This window comes from Peromyscus maniculatus, chromosome 9 (genome assembly GCF_049852395.1).
Source record: "Peromyscus maniculatus bairdii isolate BWxNUB_F1_BW_parent chromosome 9, HU_Pman_BW_mat_3.1, whole genome shotgun sequence".
Classification (NCBI taxonomy): domain Eukaryota; kingdom Metazoa; phylum Chordata; class Mammalia; order Rodentia; family Cricetidae; genus Peromyscus; species Peromyscus maniculatus.
This window is the reverse complement of record NC_134860.1, coordinates 91,564,953-91,587,863: the sequence shown is the minus strand read 5'-3', so window position 1 is coordinate 91,587,863 and position 22,911 is coordinate 91,564,953. Positions and strand designations below refer to the sequence as shown.

Genomic DNA, 22,911 nt, shown 5'->3' with positions numbered 1-22,911 from the left:
TGTCTGTCTGTATAGACTTCCAGACCTCTATGCTTGGTACTGGGATTAAAAGCATGTGTCACCACTCTTGGCTCTGTTCCCTAGTATGGCCTTGAATACACAGAGATCCTGTCTACTAATTGATAAGATTAAGGGCATGTGCTACTGCTGCCTGACTTCTTTGTTTCTTAAAATGGCTTGCTATTTCCTCTGATCTCCAGGCAAGTTTTATTTACTAAAGCACAAATAAAATATCAACACAATATCAAGCTTTTATACATATATCAAGGTTATTGGTTTTATATATGTATGCGTGTGTGTGTGTGTGTGTGTGTGTGTGTGTGTGTTGCATGTTTGACAGTCTATCTGTATAGTGCTAGTTGTCCTGGAACAACTCACTATATAGATTAGGTTGCCTTGAACTCACAGATATCTGATTATACATAAGGTCTTAACTGTTTATTATGTACTTTATATCTAGTAGGCTTCCTAAAATGGATTTTAAGTCAAGTAATTACATTGTATGACACAAAATTCATCTCTGGTATATTTTATAATCATATCACATTACTCTCCAATTCATTTTTTCTAGTAATTTTGGTATTACCCAAATATTACTTTATTTATAGGAACAATATTACTATTATTTGTTATTATTATTACTGGTTGTTGTGACATTTTAAAATGTCATCTCTTTCGATGATAAAGGACAAATATTATTTGAAATTAACCCTATCATCCTTTTACCATAGCCATTAAAATCACTTCCCTTTATGCAACTACAAGCTATGTAAATTAAACAAAGAGATGTGATTTGTCCTGAGGCCATAGGTATCAAACACAGGTGCTAAAGGACTGCATGATGGTGTTTGAATGGTTCTGAAACATAAACATTTACATTCTTTCAAAAAATTCCTTGGAGTACATGATTATTTTATATTTACAAGGAATAATTCCCAAGAAAATTTTCTTAATTGGGCTTCCTTATGAAGTGTATTTCCTATAGTATTTTAAATGAATATATTATATATTACGTTTTGCTGTGAAATTTTTTAATTTATTTTGGTAACTCTTGTTTTCAAACTTAGGCCCTGAGAATGTCATAGGCAGCCCTCCATTCATAGCCAGGTCTTCAATTACTTACCTGCTTTAAAGACAACCTATATCCCTGAAAGCCAATTAATTTCACGAAGCCCTTCCTAATTCTTCACAGTATTTCACCCATCAGTGTCCTGGACACAAGAAGTTCATACAGTGATGAATGACATGATATTGTGCAGTTTAATACCTTTGAGAGGCTATTAACTATAGATTCTACAGAATGAAAGTTCACTATTCTCCTTCCTCCCTCCCTCCCTCCTTCTCTTCTGCCTTCTTTCCTTCCTCCTTCCCTCCCTCCCTCCCTCCCTCCCTCCCTCCCTCCCTCCCTCCCTCCCTCCCTCCCTCCCTCCCTTCCTTCCTTCCTTCCTTCCTTCCTTCCTTGTTTCTGTCTGTCTGTCTGTCTGTCTGTCTGTCTGTCTGTCTGTCTTGACATGATGTCATATCAATTGTATCCCTATCTGACCTGGAACTCATTATACAGTCATAATGTCCTTGGGTTTGCAGTAATCCTCTGGCCTCAGACTCCAGATGCTGGAATCATAGGCAGGATTGGCAATGTCTGAACAGAATAAGATTTTCATCTTAAAATATTTAAGGACATATAACTCCTTGAAGAAATATAGTTTTACATAAGCAGAGTGATACTGACTCAAATCCCAGACAAAATGTAAGGGTGTCTGCTGAAGGCAGGGCAGATTCATCTCCATTACGCTGTTACATTGTCCTGTGGAGATAAGCCAAGACTGCAACAGTCAACAAAATGCAAGGTTTTCCTGACTCACCTTGATGAAATCAGAAGAAGACCCTGTTTGAATTTGGTTCTGAGAAACTATAAGAGGAAAACTAGGCTTCTCCGCCTTGCTCTACATGAGTAGTCTATTTATGTGCACCTTATGTAACAAACTGGGCCTCCAAAGGGAAATCATGTGAGTATAGTTTTTAAATAAAGTCTGAAAACATTAAAAGAAGGGAGGGGGATGGACAGTGAAGTCACCCAAGATTTGTGCCCCAGATAACATGAAGTTTTATTTTCAACAATGTATGCTTATTAATGAAAACATAAAGAAATTTAAAATCATAGTATCATTTTTAAAAGAACTTTATAGATTATTTTCTCCTAGTTAGATATTGGCAAATGCAGTTGTACTTAAATTGTGCACTAACAACTAGTTTTAATGTATCAATAAAGTTTCTTCTAAGCAATAAGCATATTTATTCATGTCATTGTACATTAATCATTTATCAACATGTGGATTGAATAGATAATACTCAATATTTTAACCTAACAAATTTTAATCTACCTTTTCCATAAAGAATAAAGAAAAGCTTTCTATATTTTGTTTCCAGTTACACAGCTTTAATGAAATTATTTAATTTGAAACATTACATAACTATATTATCATTTTAAAAATACATACCTACCTACATAACCACTAGCTACTTCAGCCACACTGATGAAAACATGTACTTTGAAATGATTGCCTATATATAATTAAAATCTCCTATAAGCCATGAGAAAATCTGAGAGTTCAATATATTTTTAAATGTATGTAGTGATGGTGACAGAATAGTGGTTCTGGAAAGTGTAGGTTTACATTGTAATAATGTTAAAGGCACTGATGTGATTCCTGCAATCCATGTCACTCATGAAAACAGCAAACTGGTTTAAATTTAGATCACTCATTCAAAGAGAATGAAAGATGTCACCAGGGTTCCGTGATGATTTGATCACCTACATTAGGTTGCCTTTAAAAGGGAGGAAAAAATGTAAAAAGAAAAGGAGAAGAAAGAGACTGGAAAGGAAGAGCTGATCATGACTCAGAGAGGCAAGGCATCCTCCAGGAGTGCACTGCAAGTACTCAGTTTGCACAGCCTTTGGAAGGTGCTAATTCCTTCTTGTGGTGTTAAAATTCTGCATTTGTTTTCCTGAGAGTGGTAATACACAGAACCCTTAACACTTTTAACACATCCCTCCCCAAGAAGTACAGCTCAACAGCCTAGTCCTTTTGTGGAATGGGTACAGTGATACTGCTGCCACATCAGAGCCCCGTGATGGATTCACTGTCTGTTAGATACAGTGCCACATTTGGATTAAAATTACAAGTATAGAGCACACAAATATTTTTTATATTATTTTTAGCACTGAGTGGAACATAGAAGCCTTTTTACTAAGGCCTTGAAATCCCTGAGGAGGGCATTTGGTAATTCTTAACATCAGAGCCTGTGTCTCTTATATAAAATGTAACTTTCAGGAAAATCCTTTATAATCTTTGTGTGAAATGCAATTTTAAAAATGCTGTGTGATAACTAGAAAGTCATATACGAGAATCCAATTAAAGTGAACTGCTTAATAATTCAGATTATTATATGTCATTGCATGAAAATTATTGTTTAATATATAAATAGAATGATGCTAAACTCGTGGGATGTGAAACAATTGTATTCACTCCACATCTGTTTCTCTGCAGATGTGAAGGCATTTTAGTCTCCAGTTAACTGTCCAGAGGTGACTTCGATTTATAAGTGTCCCATGACCTAGATAGCCAGGACAGAACAGTGTGGCTCTTTACTGTTGCCCAGATGTTATAATTCTGGAAGTACTAATCAGGTAGTCAGGGTAAGAACATTATGCTTCCTGGTTGTAAAAATATGCATTGTCAACGATGAGTGATAATTAGATAAATCGGTCTAGTTAGAAATACACCACACACACACACACACACACACACACACACACACACACACACATGACTATTTACACACAGCAAATTAACTAAATGGCAATGTAATATTTTTAAATACACCAGAATATACAATAAAAACAGCATAAAAGAACAGATATTTTCACACTAAAATTAACAATATTCTCCCAATTCTTTATTTATATAGTTATATTTTTAAACAGTATAGTGTATTTGAAATTGTACAACAAATTATGTTGTACTTTGGTAAGAAACTTCAAGTTAAATAGCAAAGGACTATTTCATGTATAATTTTCTTTTAGGACTATTAACAAAATAATATTTCTCATTGTAGAGTTTATCGGCTGAAATAGGATCAAGTAAGCCTGCACACTCTTAACATTAAGAGGTTAAAGAATTGCATGGTTAAGGGATGCCTAAATACAGATATCTCCAACAGAAGACAGTGTCTGAAACAAGAGCTCCATTTCTCCTTTGAAGAGCAGGTACCCATGCCTCATTCTGGGGCTTTGACCTGAGGTTTTTATTAATTGAAGTCTTGTGGTCATGCTTCTCAAGCTATGATTTGTTTCCTCTTTCCCAGCCTTCATCCTGATTCAGATTAAGATTTCATTTTCAAGCATGGGGTACATAATGGCCTTGGCCAGCTAGTAAAGCTATCTCTTCACAGAGAATAATATCCCCGCTTAACAATGAGGTTAAATAATTATTTTTAAGCTGTGGGCTGCCATTACCTGACTTTGAAATGACTGTGGTATGATTAAAATATAATTGCATTGCTCATGAAATCAACCGGAAAGTGCCTGTGCTGTTGTTTATTGTGACTGTATCAGAATAGTTCAGCACAGACAATACGTGAGCATGAGAACGATGAATTAGCTTTAATTTTGTGAATGACAAATGATCATTCACTGAGGTACGATTAAAAGACAACCTTTAATTCCCTAGCATTAGTGTATAAGGGTTGTTTTCTGTTGACATCTGGATACTTAGGGGTCCTTCTTTCCTTAAATTTGTTCATTCTGATCATATAAAATAATAATTCAATACTTTTTTGACTGTACACAAACACCATCAACCTATTACTTCTAAGAAAAAAAATGTTTTACCACCCAAGGGGTTGAACTGTTTCATGGTGAACTTTTTGACACTGCACTTTCATTCTGAGTATGCACCTGAGGAAAAGTTTAAGTAAAAAAACGGGAACTAAATTTTTATATGAGGAAATCGCGATGTCAAAAAAGGCAGCTAAAAGTCAGATTATTTATACACTATTCCATTTGGAAGGCATGATGAGTGATTTGTTTTACTTTTGACTTAGTTATGTAAAAATAAATGTTATTTTCAGTCACAAGCAAAAGAAACTCCCGAATTAAAAAAAAAGCCTTTAATACCATCACATTCTACTACAGTGTAAGAAACACAAGGTTTAAAATAAACGCCCTTTATTCTCCCTTTACGTTAGCAAAAGTTAACCATGCATTAAGACTTCCTCAGATAACCTTTATAGATCATTCAGAGAAAAAAAAAAAGGTTGTTGTTGAACTAATAGGGTTTTATTTCAAACTTGAGGCAGGCACCTGTCTGGCACAGGTGCAGCCAATTACACAAACCTTCCTAACTTACTGGTTTGTAAAGATGAGCGAGGCAAATACAGACAAGGGCCTTGGGGGTGGGGTGGGGGGGATATTACAGGAATTAGGTTAACCCTTTCTGAAATATCCCATCTTACCAAGTATCCCTTGGTAAGAAAATGAGAAACAAACTTGTGAGGCTGTGCTACAAGGCTGGAGTCAGAGACGTGCCTGGCGGGGGAAATGAATCCAGCAGAAAGTGCCGAGGGGACAAGGAGCTTTTGCAGCTTCTCTAACAGCTGCTGGGGATTCCTTCCAGCCCGTCGGAAGCAAAGTTCGCAGTTAGGTGAGCTGGGAGCGGGCTCGGCTGTAGCCTCCATTCTGGTGAGCTAGGTTCTCAGGGTTCCCTGTGAGGCAAAAGCAGAAAGGCAGAGGCGGCCAGCATCGGGCGCCGCAGCTCTGTCAGCTCCTGGGAATGGAGACTTCTCGCACCGTGTACTGGCCATAGCTGTGCCCCAGGACCCCAGATGCAACGTTCCTTTTCCCCAGACTGTTTCAGTGACCTGGCGCGCAGTAAATGCCCAGATTAATTTTCTTTCGATCCTCCACCGAGACTTAAATATCTACTGCCCTATCTTTAGCTCTCCGCCCTCTTCGCCCTTCCTTCAGATGCCCCTGCCAGCAAATGCCTCAATTTGCAGCACGGGGCACAGAGTCGGTTTAATGGTTTAATATGCTCCAGAATTCGCTGGTCAGAATTCCTCGCTGAGGGATGGCTCGAAGTCTCAGCCATCTCTGCATTTCAGCCCCTCCACTTTGCAGACAGAAATGCATCAAGGAAAGAGCGACCTCGACGACCCTCATCACCCCGAGGCGAGATTCTAGGTTCCCTGGTTCCGCGCGGTTGCAACCGCATCCCCCTGGCTCCGCTGCTGCTGCAAGCTCGGTAAGAGCCTGAGAGCTCCAGAGTCTCCTCGGGTGCTGGCCCCTGCCGGGCATGCTCAGTGAGCGTCCTGGAAGCCAGCTCTCCCGGGGCCGGGATCGGTTTTCCAGGTTTTCTAGGCTGCCGAGGGACGCTGGGGAGGGGAGGCTGGAGACAGTCAGCGCCTTGTTCAGCGGCCCCTCCCGCAGCCTCTGCAGCCTCCCGCACTGCAAGATGCTGGCCAATCAGGACCCCGGGGCGGGGCTTTGGCCGTCACGCCCTCCCTCTGGGCTTATTGAGAGTTATATCAAGAAATTCAGTTCAGAGAGAGGAGAGGAGAGGGAGAAGGAGAGGGGGGCAGAAGAGAAGGGAAAGCGGAGAGTACGCGAGGTAGGAAGGAGAGCCTCAGTCTCCGAAGCGAGAAAGAGCTCACGGATTAAGAATTTGTCGGGCAATTGGCACCCCGGGACAACAGCCAGAAAAATCAGCATCACCCAACTCTGACGTTTCCTACCAGAAGTTAGAGACTTGAGCAGTATTGCCATCGGATGCAAATGGTAGGCTGGTTGCTGTGGGATATACTCCCGAGCTGAAGAAGTGCAACTGGATGTGGTGTGTGCTAAATACCAGAAGAGCCCAGACCCTGTGGGTAATAGCAGTAGCGAGGAAATGTGGAGAGAATGACTAACGACAAATCTGTGAATTTGTTCTCGGGAGTTGCTAATTTGCCAGCCCGAAGCCACACATTTTACAAGGAGGAAACGTTTTGCTGCTTCTGAATTCTCCCCAAACTGGTGCTACCAGATGCATGGCTTTCTATGTGTTGGAACAAATCCTTCTTAACTGCAGCCTACCGGGAAAGGGGAAAGGTTGAGGCAACTAACGTAAGTGTAAAGTTTCGCATGCACAATGGGAAATGCCTTGTTTAGTTATGTCCTCGGTGTAGACGGAGGGGTGTTTGTAATTGGGTAGCCGGCTGGGGCAGAGCTCACCTACTGGTCTGTATCTGCAACCCCACCTGCACCACTCTGCTGGAACTAATCGCGGGCATCAGCTACTGTGCAGCCTAATGCAGATAAGATTAGAGCCTGGGAACTGACCAGTCCTACTCCAGTGGGGAGCTGCCTGAAGCCTTGCACCCATTTAAACTGCAGTTAGAGGGGCATCTGAGCGGAAGTTCTCTTACGTGTGTTACCGGGTTGCGGTATTTATGTGTAGCAAATGTTACTAATATTATAATGAGACACCGGATTAAGAAACTGCATTTTTTCCCCCTCTTGTATGCGCGGTAGAAAAATATTGTGATGTTACATAGGAATGTTGTCTGTGTTTCACTTCCATCCCAGCACACGGGTTCACCTCTGTGACAAGCAATTGTCTAGGATCATACGTTTTTTTAAAAGTTTTAGTGTGTTTATTTATCTCGATGGGGGCAATGTGGAAGCATGGAGAAAAGAGAACAGGCTCTGAGTAAGAAATGTGAAGTCTTGGTTGTGTGCTGAGGCAATGAGAATACGTAGTGGCCAGTGACTATCGCTTCTGCTGCTGCAGCAGCATGTCCGGATGCTCATTTCCCAGTAAGGATGGATTAGAAGACAGTGGAAGAACTGGGAGGAAGGAAAAGCAGTCTTTTGAGAGGAAGGGATGACTCAGTGTGACAGAGAAGAAAACACATCATATCTAACATGTGACAAAGCAGTTGGCAGCAATCATAGCTAAATACTTGAGGTTTTTCACTTCCACCTCAAACAACTGGGGGAGGTGGGCTAGAGACCAGGAGGTGGGTAAAGGGGGGAGGGGAGGAGCAGAAGAAGAATTCATGCTTTGAATTAAACAGCCTTCTCAAAGAAAAAAAAAAAAAACAGTGCGGGGGAAATCCAGGTAAAAATAGCTGCTGTCCTTAATTCAAAAGTAGATGAATTTCATTTTCTCCGGGCAAAGGCAACAAGCAAGGGATAGTCAGTGTTTTTGGCCACAGAGTTAAGTTGTAAACTGTGGCAGAGCAAACTGCCATGTTTACTAATATGCAGTGATAATGTGGTTCAGTGTTTTGTGACTGTGTTTTCATTTACTGGAGAATAATATTGTCTGTGCAATTGTGTTGACAGTGGCTGTCTCCAAATAAGAGATGAGATGTAATGCCTCCTCCAGTCCATGCACACTTCCTCTTGCAATTCGTGCATCATTCCTCAGTGGGAACCTTTAAACTCTAAAATCCAAGGAAAGAAAATAAATACATTATCATGGACCTGAGGGATTTTTACCTGTTGGCTGCTCTCATTGCCTGTTTAAGGCTGGATTCGGCAATAGCTCAAGAACTTATTTACACTATTAGAGAGGAATTGCCTGAAAATGTGCCCATAGGAAATATACCAAAGGACCTGAACATTTCTCACATCAATGCTGCCACAGGGACCAGTGCCAGCCTTGTCTACAGACTGGTTTCTAAAGCTGGGGATGCCCCTCTGGTAAAAGTGTCCAGCAGCACCGGGGAGATTTTCACCACCTCCAACAGAATAGACAGAGAGAAACTCTGTGCCGGAGCCTCTTATGCTGAGGAGAATGAGTGTTTCTTTGAACTTGAGGTGGTGATCCTCCCCAATGACTTTTTCAGGCTGATCAAAATCAAGATCATTGTCAAGGATACCAATGATAATGCCCCAATGTTTCCGTCTCCTGTCATCAATATTTCCATTCCAGAAAACACTTTGATCAACAGCCGCTTTCCAATCCCATCAGCCACAGACCCTGACACAGGCTTCAATGGGGTGCAGCATTATGAATTGCTAAACGGGCAGAGTGTTTTTGGACTGGATATCGTGGAAACTCCAGAGGGAGAAAAGTGGCCGCAATTGATTGTTCAGCAGAACTTGGATCGAGAACAAAAAGATACCTATGTAATGAAAATCAAAGTGGAGGACGGAGGCACTCCACAGAAATCCAGCACAGCCATACTGCAGGTCACAGTTAGTGATGTGAATGACAACAGACCCGTGTTTAAAGAGGGTCAAGTCGAGGTGCATATTCCAGAGAACGCTCCTGTGGGGACCTCTGTAATTCAGCTCCACGCTACTGATGCAGACATAGGCAGCAATGCTGAAATCCGCTACATTTTTGGTGCCCAGGTCGCCCCTGCAACCAAAAGACTCTTTGCTTTAAATAACACAACTGGGCTGATTACAGTCCAGAGGTCTTTGGATAGGGAAGAGACAGCCATTCACAAAGTGACCGTGCTGGCTAGTGATGGCAGCTCCACTCCTGCCAGAGCCACAGTGACCATCAATGTCACAGATGTGAATGATAACCCTCCAAACATAGACCTCAGGTACATTATAAGTCCCATCAACGGCACAGTGTATCTATCTGAGAAAGATCCAGTCAATACAAAGATTGCCCTAATTACAGTTTCAGATAAGGACACAGACGTGAACGGCAAAGTGATCTGTTTTATTGAAAGAGAGGTCCCATTTCATCTGAAGGCAGTGTATGACAACCAGTATCTGCTAGAGACCTCTTCTCTGCTGGACTATGAGGGCACCAAAGAATTCAGCTTTAAAATCGTTGCCTCTGATTCTGGGAAGCCCAGTTTGAACCAGACTGCCCTGGTAAGGGTTAAGCTTGAGGATGAAAATGACAACCCACCAATTTTCAACCAGCCTGTAATTGAGCTGTCAGTTTCTGAAAACAACCGACGTGGGTTATACTTAACAACTATTAGTGCTACAGACGAAGACAGTGGGAAAAATGCAGACATTGTTTATCAGCTTGGACCGAATGCCTCCTTCTTTGATCTGGACAGAAAGACAGGAGTTTTGACAGCCTCCAGAGTCTTTAACAGGGAGGAACAAGAGCGGTTCATTTTTACAGTAACTGCCAGGGACAATGGGACCCCTCCCCTCCAAAGCCAAGCCGCCGTGATAGTTACTGTTCTGGATGAGAACGACAATAGCCCCAAGTTTACTCATAATCATTTTCAGTTTTTTGTGTCTGAGAATCTGCCAAAGTATAGTACTGTGGGAGTCATCACAGTGACAGATGAAGACGCTGGAGAGAATAAAGCTGTGACTCTCTCCATTCTAAATGACAATGAAAATTTTGTCTTGGATCCCTACTCAGGGGTCATAAAGTCAAATGTCTCCTTCGACCGAGAGCAGCAGAGTTCCTACACTTTTGATGTCAAAGCCACCGATGGAGGACAGCCGCCTCGGTCCTCTACTGCAAAAGTAACTATCAATGTGATGGATGTCAATGACAATAGTCCGGTTGTGATTTCACCACCATCCAACACCTCATTTAAGTTGGTGCCACTCTCAGCCATTCCTGGTTCTGTGGTTGCGGAAGTTTTTGCAGTGGACATTGACACCGGAATGAACGCTGAACTTAAGTATACCATAGTGAGTGGGAACAACAAAGGATTATTTCGGATTGACCCAGTAACAGGCAATATCACTCTAGAAGAAAAGCCAGCACCGACTGACGTGGGCCTGCACCGTCTGGTGGTCAACATAAGTGACCTGGGGTACCCTAAGGCTTTGCACACCCTTGTGCTAGTATTTCTTTATGTCAACGATACGGCTGGCAATGCCTCGTACATATATGACTTGATCCGCAGGACTATGGAGACCCCACTGGACAGGAACATAGGAGATAGCAGCCAACCCTATCAAAACGAGGACTATCTCACCATCATGATTGCCATCGTCGCGGGGGCCATGGTGGTCATAGTTGTGATCTTTGTCACTGTTCTGGTGCGCTGTCGCCATGCGTCAAGGTTCAAAGCAGCTCAGAGGAGCAAGCAAGGTGCTGAGTGGATGTCCCCAAACCAGGAGAATAAGCAAAACAAGAAGAAGAAACGGAAGAAAAGAAAGTCACCCAAGAGTTCTCTCTTGAACTTTGTAACTATTGAAGAGTCCAAACCCGATGATGCAGTCCACGAACCTATCAATGGGACCATAAGCCTGCCTGCTGAGCTTGAGGAACAGAGTATAGGAAGATTTGACTGGGGACCTGCACCCCCAACAACCTTCAAGCCTAACAGTCCTGACCTGGCCAAGCACTACAAATCTGCCTCTCCGCAGCCTGCTTTTCATCTCAAACCAGACACTCCAGTTTCCGTGAAAAAGCACCATGTCATTCAGGAGCTCCCTTTGGACAACACCTTCGTTGGGGGCTGTGACACGCTTTCCAAACGCTCCTCCACTAGTTCAGACCACTTCAGTGCCTCAGAGTGCAGCTCCCAAGGAGGCTTCAAGACAAAGGGCCCCTTACACACCAGACAGGTAAACGAGCACCTTTACTGGTCTATAAGTACTGCATACAAGTGCCCAGTCAACCAGTATTAATGTGCCAGTGTGTCTATTGTTTTGGTCTAACTTTAGCCAAGTTATAAGGAGGAAAAAAAACTTGACCCCTTTTCTATTCCTCTGGGGCTTAGTCAAGAATTTTTAGAACAGCTTTGAAATTTCTGAGAATTATTTAACCTCCCAGTTTCCTTCAAATGGCAAAAGATGAAAAGGGGAAATTATTCCAAAACGTCCCAAGATAATGTTTGCTCAAGAAGAAAACCCATCCTGATTTGCCCAATTCTGCTCCTGGGGTTTCCAAATTGCCTGCTTCAAGATTTTCCCATTACCTTTTGATCTAAAAAATCACCTTCAAATCTCAAGTTTAAGTGATATTTGAAGGTCTGATACCAATTATGCTGGAGCTGTGGTTGCTAAAGGGGTTAATGTTTTTTTAGACTCTTTAAAAAAAGAGAGTAGGATATTAAATGTACATCAGCTGTGAAGCACATGATTGTTGATTGATTGCATCTAAGCCATATAGGAAGTATAAACCTTGCTTTCAAGTTATTTTATTGTAATATAGAAAATTGGGTCTTTCTCAGAAAGATTTTCAGTGTCCATAACGGCCAAATATGAAAATGAAAAAAAAAGGAATGCTTTGTCTCTAATATTACTAATTCATAGAGAAAAGAAGGAATCCATTGTAAATACTTCTTCATCTTAGTAATGCATAAGTGATCTGTCATAACTCATTTTAAACTGTGAAATATGCCATATGAAGAGGGATTAAGAGGCTGAGAAACTCATATTTCAACCAAATCCAGAATTAGTTTTTCTTAGGTCTAATAATTCCTTGTTAATAAAGATTTAAATGCAGCGCTGTCTAATTTATTTCTTTGGTGCTTGTCTGTTGCCACTAAGTTTGAATGTCGATAATAGCCTGTAGATGGCACTACGGTATCATGTCCCTTGTGCTGGCCAGGTGCCAGTCCTGCAGGAGCTGGGAGGAGGGGGAGGGAAGGCTCAAGCTGGTAGTACAGCCAAAGATACCTTTTATTTAATGATAGTCCCTCTGTAGCAACCAGCATTTAAGTTCATTTGCTTGCTCTTCAGTGAGTTGCTCTCAGCACATCAACTTTCTAGGATTTTGGAAGCCAAGCTCCTTCTCTTGTTAGGAGTCCACCTCTGCTGGTGGCCCATCCACCCACATGGCTAACTCTTAGGAACACAGGTCTCAGAAAATCAAGAGAAACACAATTCACTTGCAGAGTTGTCTTGACAGTCATTGGCGAGTCTTTGGAAAAGCAAGAGGGGTTTTTTTGTTACTGTTGTTGTTGTTGTTTTGTTTATTCCGAAAGTTGTGGTAGAGTAGTGTATCTTACAGAAACTGTTTCCCCTTTTAGATTCAGTAACTGCTCTGTAATGACTTTGAGGCTTCATGACAATAAGGTATTATAAAAATGATTTTGTCAGTGAATCACACAGGTCCTCCATGAATATTAAGTATAATGCCTATGGTTATGAAAGTAAAATCTTCATTTGAAATATTAAATAATAAAGCATTGTAGACACACATATGCCTAAAGCTGAAATGCACAAGATAAAAAGACCTAAAATAACATCAGTTTTGAAGTACCAGAGGAATCGGTTAGGTTATTAGCTATAAGTGGAAGTCAACAGTACAGCTTAGTTTCATACCAACCTTATCAGCATTTGAGAAGAGAGCAATGTTTTAAAATTTTAAAATCATCCAACCATAGCAAAGTTTTTTAAAAGTTGTTAAATAGTTCATTATGGTAAGAAAAATAATTGATGAAACTAAATGATCTTAATTAAGAAGTTGCTATATCAATGAAAAAGGAAGAAAAGTTTTGGTTTTCACTTTATTAAACTCTATACTATGTATTTGTGGTATGACAGAATTTTTATCATTCCTTGAAAAAAAAACTAGTGTAAACTGAAACTTTTCACGTGAGATCAGAAATTGGTTTCCCATAGAGAGTTACCTGTCTCCTTTCTAATACTCTCACTTCTTTGATGTCAGTGTCATGGGTGTTGCTAGTGAGGTACAGGCCAACACCTTCTGATTTTCCCCACAGTTATTGAACTTAAATATGATACAAAACATACATGCTAGTCAGATGTATTTCAACAAAGCTTTAAAAAGATTTTCTGATGAAGCTTCGTTTGTCTTAAAGACATTTGTTTATATGACATAATCTTGCTCTCAGGATGCTGAGTAACTCCCTAAAGGAAACTACATTATATTCCAGACACACCTTTCAAACATGAGGCATTTTGTAGCTTTCTGGTGTACATTTTGATGTTGAAAAGTAGCTGTAAATTCAGTCCCATGATAAAGAGCTATTGAAATAACAATGCTTATATCTTTTAAAAGCTTTCACAATAAAAAATAAAAATGTAATAAACATACTTGAGAAAATAAATCTTGGAAGTAAGTAGAGAGGCAATAGGAGTACACCAAGGCATAGATACAAAGTTAGGGGGAAAGGCTATTTCCTGTGAATGAAAGACATAAATTATATATAGCTTCTTAAAACTGTGTTCACTGAATGCTGTGATAATTCTCTAAGATAGTTTTTTAAAACTAGAACAAATAGGGGTTTTTATTTCTTGTTTAACCTCTGTTTCAACTAGTAGCCTTTATACAAACTAGAATTCCATAGTTTATGACTTTAAAAATGTAAATTTTATTACTACAATTTCTTTCAAGTAAATTTATAGACTAATACATAATATGTAAAGATTTTTTTTGGTAAAGTGGATATGATTGCCTTTAAGAGGACTTCTTTTTTACTTCATGGTGCTAGTTGAGGTGTGGAAAATGCAAAGATCTTGAATAAAAAGTTACCAAATTTAAGTATCACGAGTTTGTATTGTTCATATGAAAGTGCAATGTCTGGTTTTACATCCTGAGCTGGTCTGTGGTGCAGTGACCCTATTTTGTCTGACACACTCTCACTTGCTATTTTCCTGTGTGTTTACAGGTAATGCATGAGGTCATTGTAATTTCCATCCCTCTATTGTCTCTATCTTACTAAGCCTTTTTAAATTTCAGTATAACAACCCTATCATTTAAATTTCAGTATAACAACTCTAACATTTAATAATTTAAAAAGTGTCCTCTGTGTTCCCAGATTGAGAATTTACAGTTTTAAGCAAAGGATTGTGTCTCCATTACTTATCAGTTAAGGAACAAAGCAAAATTCACTGCTGTCCATTGCAAAGGTGTCAGCAGACTAAATTGTAACTGGTCACTTCAAAAAAAACGTTCCTTCTGTTTTAAAATAGTCCTATGTCTCAGAATCAATACAGACTCTCTTGAAAGAGGTTTTGGGTATGAGATTCATCTAGACCAATTCTGATGCATTGCATCTGGGTCAGACTTGGAAAGGTACCCAGCTAGCAGTTTCCTATGTGACATTGCATTCTGCTCCTCTGAGTTCCATCCTTTGAGATTCAGACTTAGCAGATTAGGACAAGAAATGATCTCCTTTCCCTTTCATATTATCATATCCAACAGTCCTGTTTTTGTACATCTCAACTCTGCCCATTTACTGACAGCTGTTTTATTGTAGCTGGAGGCTTTATAGTAAGCTGTTTAGTGCTGTTTCCCAACTTGGTTGACAGCATTTGGGGAATTAATTTTCTTGGTCCCATGTGCTTTGTTTTCTCTAGCAGGAGGGCGGGAATAAATGAAAATGTTAACATAAAGAACAGTGATCTATTTACATTTGACAAATTCTTCAAGTGCTCAAACAATCTGTACGAGCTGCACCAGAGTTTGGTTCTGGGTAAACAGTGATACTTAATTTTCTAAGTGAAATGCTCATTTTAGAGCTTAAGTATCTTGACTTTAACTGTTTATGCTTTACAGTATTTGCTCAGATGCACATTTATATTGTATAGATTAAAGAATCTATACATTGAAAATGTGCAGACAGGCTATACTCAAGCAAGTGTGTGTGCTTTTACAGTTGCAAAGGGAATTGCTTCAATTCCCAATCATTTAGGATACTATATTACATTTGTGAATACTTTTCACTTTTGAGTAATCCACCACAATCAGTACTGCAGTGTTATTATGACATGTGGAACACATAAGGCAGTCACAGTGCTGATCTTTACAACATTCAGAAAGACACAAATGCAATTGAGAGTGAAAGGAGCAAATGGAATCTAACGTGAGGCCTGCAGAAACTTCAGCACATTTCCAACTACTGAATTTGAGAGTACAGAAGTAGTCATGACTATGCAGTAGGCACATCGCAAAAAATGTCCCAACCTCAAAATCTAATAAAACTGTGATTTGTATGGCTATACCTTCTCCACTTATAACTTATTTTGGTTGTAATGTCAGTTTTCATATTTAGGAAATAAAAGATAGCCCCTTGGAGACTGATTCAGACTTCTAAGGTAAAGATGGGTTGATCATTCATAGTGGCTACTCTTCCTCTTGGATTTTTAACAGGGACATTTGATGTTTTGTTTGTGTTTTGGATTTTTTACCCACTTGATAGTCAGTATACTTTGTTTCATTCATTCCTAATAACCTTAAGGAAAATAGAAACAAACAAAAAACTTCATTGTATTAAACAGGATTTTTAGGGTGTGATTACTTACAGAATATTTATTAGCATGCAGGAAATTTCTATAGTTAAAATAGTCTACTGTCCCATTTTCCAGATTTAATGCAATCATGACTACCAAAACCATGCTTTTTTTTTCCATGGTTCTGACTAGTCATGCCCAAATTGTGACAGAACAGTTATTGGCTTATTAAAATTACCTTGCCTCTCTGGGGATATAGTTCAGTGAGAGATCACTGTCCTAAAGTGTGCAATGCTCATATTGTAGCATTGCAAAATGAAAACAAAAACCTTGGAAATTTTTTAATTGTGACAATATTCCATTTTATTTTGATATATGAACACCCTCTCTATTTAATTGCAAACTATAATTTACTTGTTAGCATTGCATAAATTAAAAGTCATAAAATAGAAAGCCGAGATTGAATGAAAGAACTCAAATTTAGAATGAGGTTTCTTCACAATCCATTGTGATTTAGGACAAATCTGTAAATTATACTGTAAATACTGCAAATGGCATTTTAACGCATTATTCCTCAGTTACATTATTTTACAGACTAAGGTATGAGAATGATGTGTTTAGATCATATTTCTGTACAAGTGCAGTTTCTGCAATTACTTTTATTCTCCACATTCTTCATTTTGTAAGTTCCCTGGTTTGAGGACACTGGTATTCTATCAGGTGCCAAAAGCTTAACCTTGTATTGTTCCATCTGTCTGAGGCTAAGTGTTTGTGCAGATTGGTCTGCATATCCCGACTTGATGTTTCTGGTTTGGCTTAGCTAGAGATAAAGGCTTAGTGTTTGTGTATTTATGAACAAAACAGAATAAAACAAGGCCAAATCTAGTGAACTGTTTACTGCTTCTACTTAAAATCCTCAACGTGTAAGCCTGTCTGCATGAAATGTGGTTTTTCCATGTGGTGTAATAAAATTATAAATTGCCTTCTTAATAATATTAGTCATGCAGGTAGTATCTTACACATTAGCTTATTTGGAAAAAAAAGAACTACAGGCTGTGGATGTTTTATTTCTTAACATTCATTTTCTATATAATATTCTTTCCGAATTTGTACATATCGTGGCCCTTAAATTTATCATAGGTTTGTTAGTGAAAATTTGGGACTGCAAGCCACAAAAGGAACATGAGATTCATGGAAGCACGGAAGTCAGAGTATCTAAGTAGCAATTCTAGGAAATTGAGCACTTTTAAGAGAGAGCATCCCTGGAGCATATATAACACTACAGAAGCAAATGTAGATAAAGTGTAGAAATATGGTCTCACATGTCCATAAAGGGGTCTATACACTCCAGTGTTTAAGATTTCATCAGGTGGTAGTTCAGATAACTGCTAAATCTGTCAAACATTTCATCTGGAAAGGAACACTTGCCTTTTTGCCTTTGTTTTATACAAACCTATTGGGCTGTCAGTCATCAGAAACATAGAACTTGAAAGATACATTACCATGATTGACATTTTGCTTTAGATTTATATTCCTTTCCCCCCCATAAGCCAAGATTCATTAAAGTTTAAAATTCCTATATGAGTTAAACAACTATCTTTTTTTAATAGTAAAGTATTATGACTGAAATAAAGAGGATGAAAAAATACAATTTCTAATTTTTTCACTTATATTTTGTCTTATATTCAGTATTTCTCCTATAGATAAGAATATAATGGCAGAATTAGTTGAGTTTTCTCAGCTATAACATATAATGCTAAAGAAGCCAGAACTCCTAAACATTCATTAGAGATCTATTTTTTCATGTATATCCAGTAAGACCTGTGAAAATATTTTCTGATCATCTTCACCATTAGTTGCTTCAAGTACATAAGCATGTATTGGATTGAAAATGTTGTACCTGGAGCAAATTATGAGAGCAGTGATGATGTGAACCTAGGTAGGATGATAAAGCGAATCTGACTGTTTCTTCTTATTCATTCTATACAAATTATTCCAGATGGAATGAAAGAAACATGTCTGTTCATGACTGGACATCATTACATACAATTTGACATGTGTAGGCTTTTAATTAGATCAGCTAGGGCTATAGGAAAGAGGGGTAATTTTGTCAACTTTTTCTTGCTTGTATAATACCTTTCATGTAACATTCCTTCACAGTTTTCGCTATCGAACCATCTTTACGTTTTAGTAATACGCAGCTTTGCTAATATCCAGTTCCAAGCCTTTTTCAATCTCTCAGCAGTTGATTAAGAAACTCTCTAATCCCTTTTAGAATATTGAAGAAGTAATGGGTGGCCGGGGCTTTGGATCTTTAAGCTTCCACTGCATGGTATGAAGAATTGTTACTGAGCTGCTCTTTGCACATATCTCTCCTCCTGCTAGTTACTTTGTCTCATTTTCCTCTTTCCCTAATCTTCAGCTTCCATCCTGAGAATATTTATTTTAGTCGGAAATAAGCACTCCAGTGATAGAAGTTTGGGATTCACCTCTAGATGAATGCCATCACAGACAAGGAAGCTCCGGCACACTTTGCATAGATCTGTATGAACACAGTGAACCCTTCATAAGCTTTTAGATTGCAGGAAATCAGTGCTGAAAATTAAGTGGGGTTTTAAAGATTTGCAAAGTAGAGAGCTTTGTATAATGCTGGAATTGCAGGTGCCTATTAAATATGAAGTAAAGGCTTTGTAATACACCAGCTAACACGTTTCCCTCTACATTAGAGTGATTTATAGCCTAGGGAATTAGATTTGCCTAATTTTTCCAAATGCAGACACATTGGATACATTTAAAAGAATGAAAATATCAGACACTTGCATTAGAATGGACATTTTTGCAATTTGATGTTTCTGATTTTGAAGAACAGATGATGCAGGCGTGCTGATGTTTTCTTGGAGGTATCTCTGAGGCCCGTGATTTGGGGCTTCACCTCTCCTGAGAAAGCACTCTCAATTTTTTTTTAATAGAATCTCTTCTGATTATAAAACATATGACAGCCCAAGGTATCTTGAATTATTTCTCAAGCAATTGTAATATTTCTTTCTGCCTCATTTGTAAATAGTGTATATTTGTAGCATTTTTTTTAAGTCCAGGCATGGATAGCTGTCATTTTATTTACCTTCATGATAGTGTTGAGCAAATGGCTGGCAGTTCTTTAATTCTTAATGTTGCAGACTAGCTTGGTTACATGTACATTGGTAGAAATAGCCATGCATATTTAAAAATGATTACAAATATGCTTCTACTTTATTTTTTTGCTTCCATAAAAAATTTAAATCATGTGTGGCCCATAATAGGAACAGGGCAAAGTTCTGTCTCTGTTCATCATAAATGATGGGTTTGGAAAACAAAAGACTAGCAATCCCAATTCAGAGAATGAAATTTTTAGTTTTTTTCTCCCATTTCCTCATTAAACAAACATCAATAAGGAGGAAATGGAAACAGAAGGCATTATGAAATGAAGCTGTATCTTTCAAAGGAAGAAAATATCTTCTGCTGACAGTAGTTCTGTAGTAGATCTTTGCTGAGAGAAAAAAAAAGATACTGGTGCTTTTTTGGAATCCGAGGATACGACCAATCTGTGCCTCTGTGTGATAACAGCTGCATGCTGAGGACTTTCAAACACTCAGCTACACAGGATTCTGCAGGAAACTTTGTAGATGGTGCAAGTGACAAATGGAGACAAAATGGAGTGAGCTCTGAGATGTGAGTTGATGCCCTCCTGGGTCATATATTCATGTCATTGAACCAATTTTCACATTGGAAGTCCTGAGTCACAATGGCCTTTCCTCTATATCAGCTGTGAATGCACCTGTGCCAGCAACTCCTCTTTGCTCTGTGCCTTGTTATTCACTAGATGGAAGATATTCATATGTGTTATTTAGTGTACATCCAGCTTCTCAGTTTCTCAGTAGATTTTAAATAGGGAATATTTTTTCCAGAGATCTTTTTACCATAAACATGGTTAGTACAAGTTCACACACACACACACACACACACACACACACACACACACACACACGTAAAACATAGATCTGCTTTCAGTCTCACACGTGTGTGTGTGTGTGTGTGTGTGTGTGTGTGTGTGTGAGAGAGAGAGAGAGAGAGAGAGAGAGAGAGAGAGAGAGAGAGAGAGAGAGAGTTGAGGTGAGAGGGAAATATCTCGACAATATCTAGGAAGTATCAATTAAACTTCTTGAATAAAATGTAATAGAATTTCTGTGAAAACTGTCCATATTGTTGCCCCCAAATTAAAACAAGTATGAAAATCACTTTACAGTACTATAAAGTCAATGACAATCTTCATGGTATTTTGGAGTGATATGAGGCATTCATTTTACTCTGTCTCCATGGGAAAATCTGCGAAACCAGTGGCAGCAAAATGTATTAATTTTGACACCTAAAGTCTCTATTTTAGACATTGAAATTCTGATTTAGGTAAGGGTTATTGACTTCTAGGTAGGGCTAGGAGCAGTGATCCTCAAGACCATCTATTACTGGCAGGACTGCGCATCCTCTCCAGCTGATGGAGGTCCGACCCAGGTGAATAATCAGTATGGTGCAAAACATAGACCTGCTTTCAGTCTCAAATGTCAATGCAGACAGTCTACTTAATGAGGCATTATCATTTGCAGTATAATAGGTAAGGAGAGTTGTAGTGATTTCCTCAAAGTGACATGTCTTACTTACATTTCCATTTCGCTACACGAACTTTCAGTAGTGGTGAGAGGAAAGAACTAAGTAGCCATTCCGTAAATGATGATCTAAGAGATTTCTCTAATCTTGTTTAATTAAACTTTATGTTTGTGTTGTACTTTCCCCTTTTTTTTGTCCACAAAAGTCATTTCAAGACTTCAACATTCTTACTCACTGTTTGCATCCCCCACTTAAACATATTTATGTTTCCTATTGCTTCCTTAATTATTTACCAATAGATCTGTCCATTCAATCATGGCTCTCCAATCAGGATGGGAAGGGTGAGAAACATTAAGCAGCATCAGTATTCTTTTCTTCATGTCTCAGCATCTGTAGTAGTTTCTTTTTTTTCTCATGTTCTCATGGATGTAACAAAACATAGACAAAAATCAAATTAAGGCAGAAAGAAAAAGGCTGTATCAGTTAAGAGTTTGAGGGCGTTTGAGGGCATTGTCCATTATAATAGGGGAGGCAGGACAGCAGGAACATGCAGCAGCTGGTAAAATTACATCTTCCGTCAGGGTACATAGATAGAGAAATGATTTCTGGGGGTCAACGTGCTTCCTCCTCTTTATTCAATCTGGGATTCCAATCTGTAGGATGGTTCCACTCAAATTTAGAATAAGTCACTTTCCCTAATTTAGAAGCACATTCATGGTATGTCTCCTTGGCAAGTCTAGCTCTAACAGTTTGACAATCAGTATTAACCATAACAGTATCTAAAATGAATATTTAGTGAGAAGTTTCTCCAAAACATAATGACCAATGCATGTTTGTTGTTATATGGTTGAAAGACATACTTGCTTTGAAAACAAAAAAAGGCAAAGGTATCACGCAAGTTTTCTTAATGTACTCTTTAGTAAAGTGGAAAGTAAATTGGAATGTAGCAAAGCCTCTGGAAAAAGAAGCAAAATAATAATTGAATAGTGATTAATGCACTGTCTGGTTACTATATTAATTTTAGAAAGATAAATTTAGTGTCTAATAGAACTCAGAGGATTCTCACATGCTCAAGCTTCAAATGTGCCTTTGAGATGATTTGACCTATTTAATTCACTTTCCAGCTAAGAAATTAGAAACCATAGAAATAATTTGATATTTGAAGTAGCAGAAATGACTGGATTAACTACTACATGAAAACGTTGTGATAATTAATAACACATTGCATCACCTAGGCAGTAGATGTAGGTATTTGATTTCCTTGTCCGTGCCATGTTATGTCCCATATTTAATATATAAGTGGTCATGAACTTAAGTGTGCAAATAGCCTCCAGGTCTGGAGTACATTCTTCAGACATGCCAAAACTTTCTTCCTCCTCTTTTGTCTAAGCAGATCAGCTCTGTCATGATAGAAGTACTCATTTCTCTTAATAGATGGATGCTCTTTTAATTTTGCTTATAATTGTTTTGTTTTGATCCACCTTTTAAATTTTTTCTGTAGGTTTGAATTCATATTAATCTACTTTGAGTTTACCATCATTTTTACTATTAGAAATTGTAAGAAGTTAATCTTATAACAACATCAGAATACAATACATAATATGCTTTGCTTTGATCTTAGTTCTCATTATTTTGTCTGTGAAATTACTTCACCTTTCATTTTTTAGTATTTTACTTCTTTTAGTTGTCTGCCACATTTTCAATTATTCTGTTCTTTTTAGTATTTGTTATTAATGCAGTTCTTTGTCTGTTACCCATAGAAGCGGCACCCATCTGGGGATTTTCACCTTATACATCACTCCTATTACAAAACAACATAGCAAAGCAAATCTGTTGCACAGTCAGTACTTAACCCAGCTGGAATCATTTGAAACCTGCTGGTTCATGCTTCCAATTATTCCATAGACTAGAAAGCATCACTGCTGAAGTAACAGCATCCACTGTGTAATCAAACTAGTTTAAATGCCTGAGAATATATGGATCATATTTCTAGAATTTGCCAAAATCCAACAGATTCTTTCTATTGTTTCTTATTTTAAAGATAATATACTCTTACTTAAGGACAAAATATCAATGTCTGAATAGATAAATTTACAGTCTGTGAGTGTGTGGATGACATAAACATTAATAAAGACAAA

At 38.6% G+C, this 22,911-nt stretch overlaps 1 protein-coding gene across 4 annotated transcripts in view; it reads left to right on the top strand.

Moving 5' to 3' along the window:
* Positions 1 to 5,738: 5,738 nt before the first annotated feature.
* Pcdh9 (protocadherin 9) overlaps positions 5,739 to 22,911 on the top strand; it is an 883,393-nt gene continuing 866,220 nt past the window's right edge. For all 4 annotated transcript variants that reach the window (XM_015987550.3, XM_006994033.4, XM_015987549.3 and 1 more), the window contains exons 1-2: positions 5,739 to 7,162; positions 8,387 to 11,557. In XM_015987550.3, the coding sequence (XP_015843036.1) occupies positions 8,522 to 11,557 (3,036 nt within the window). In that variant the 5' untranslated portion in view covers positions 5,739 to 7,162; positions 8,387 to 8,521. The remainder of the gene's footprint in view (positions 7,163 to 8,386; positions 11,558 to 22,911) is intronic.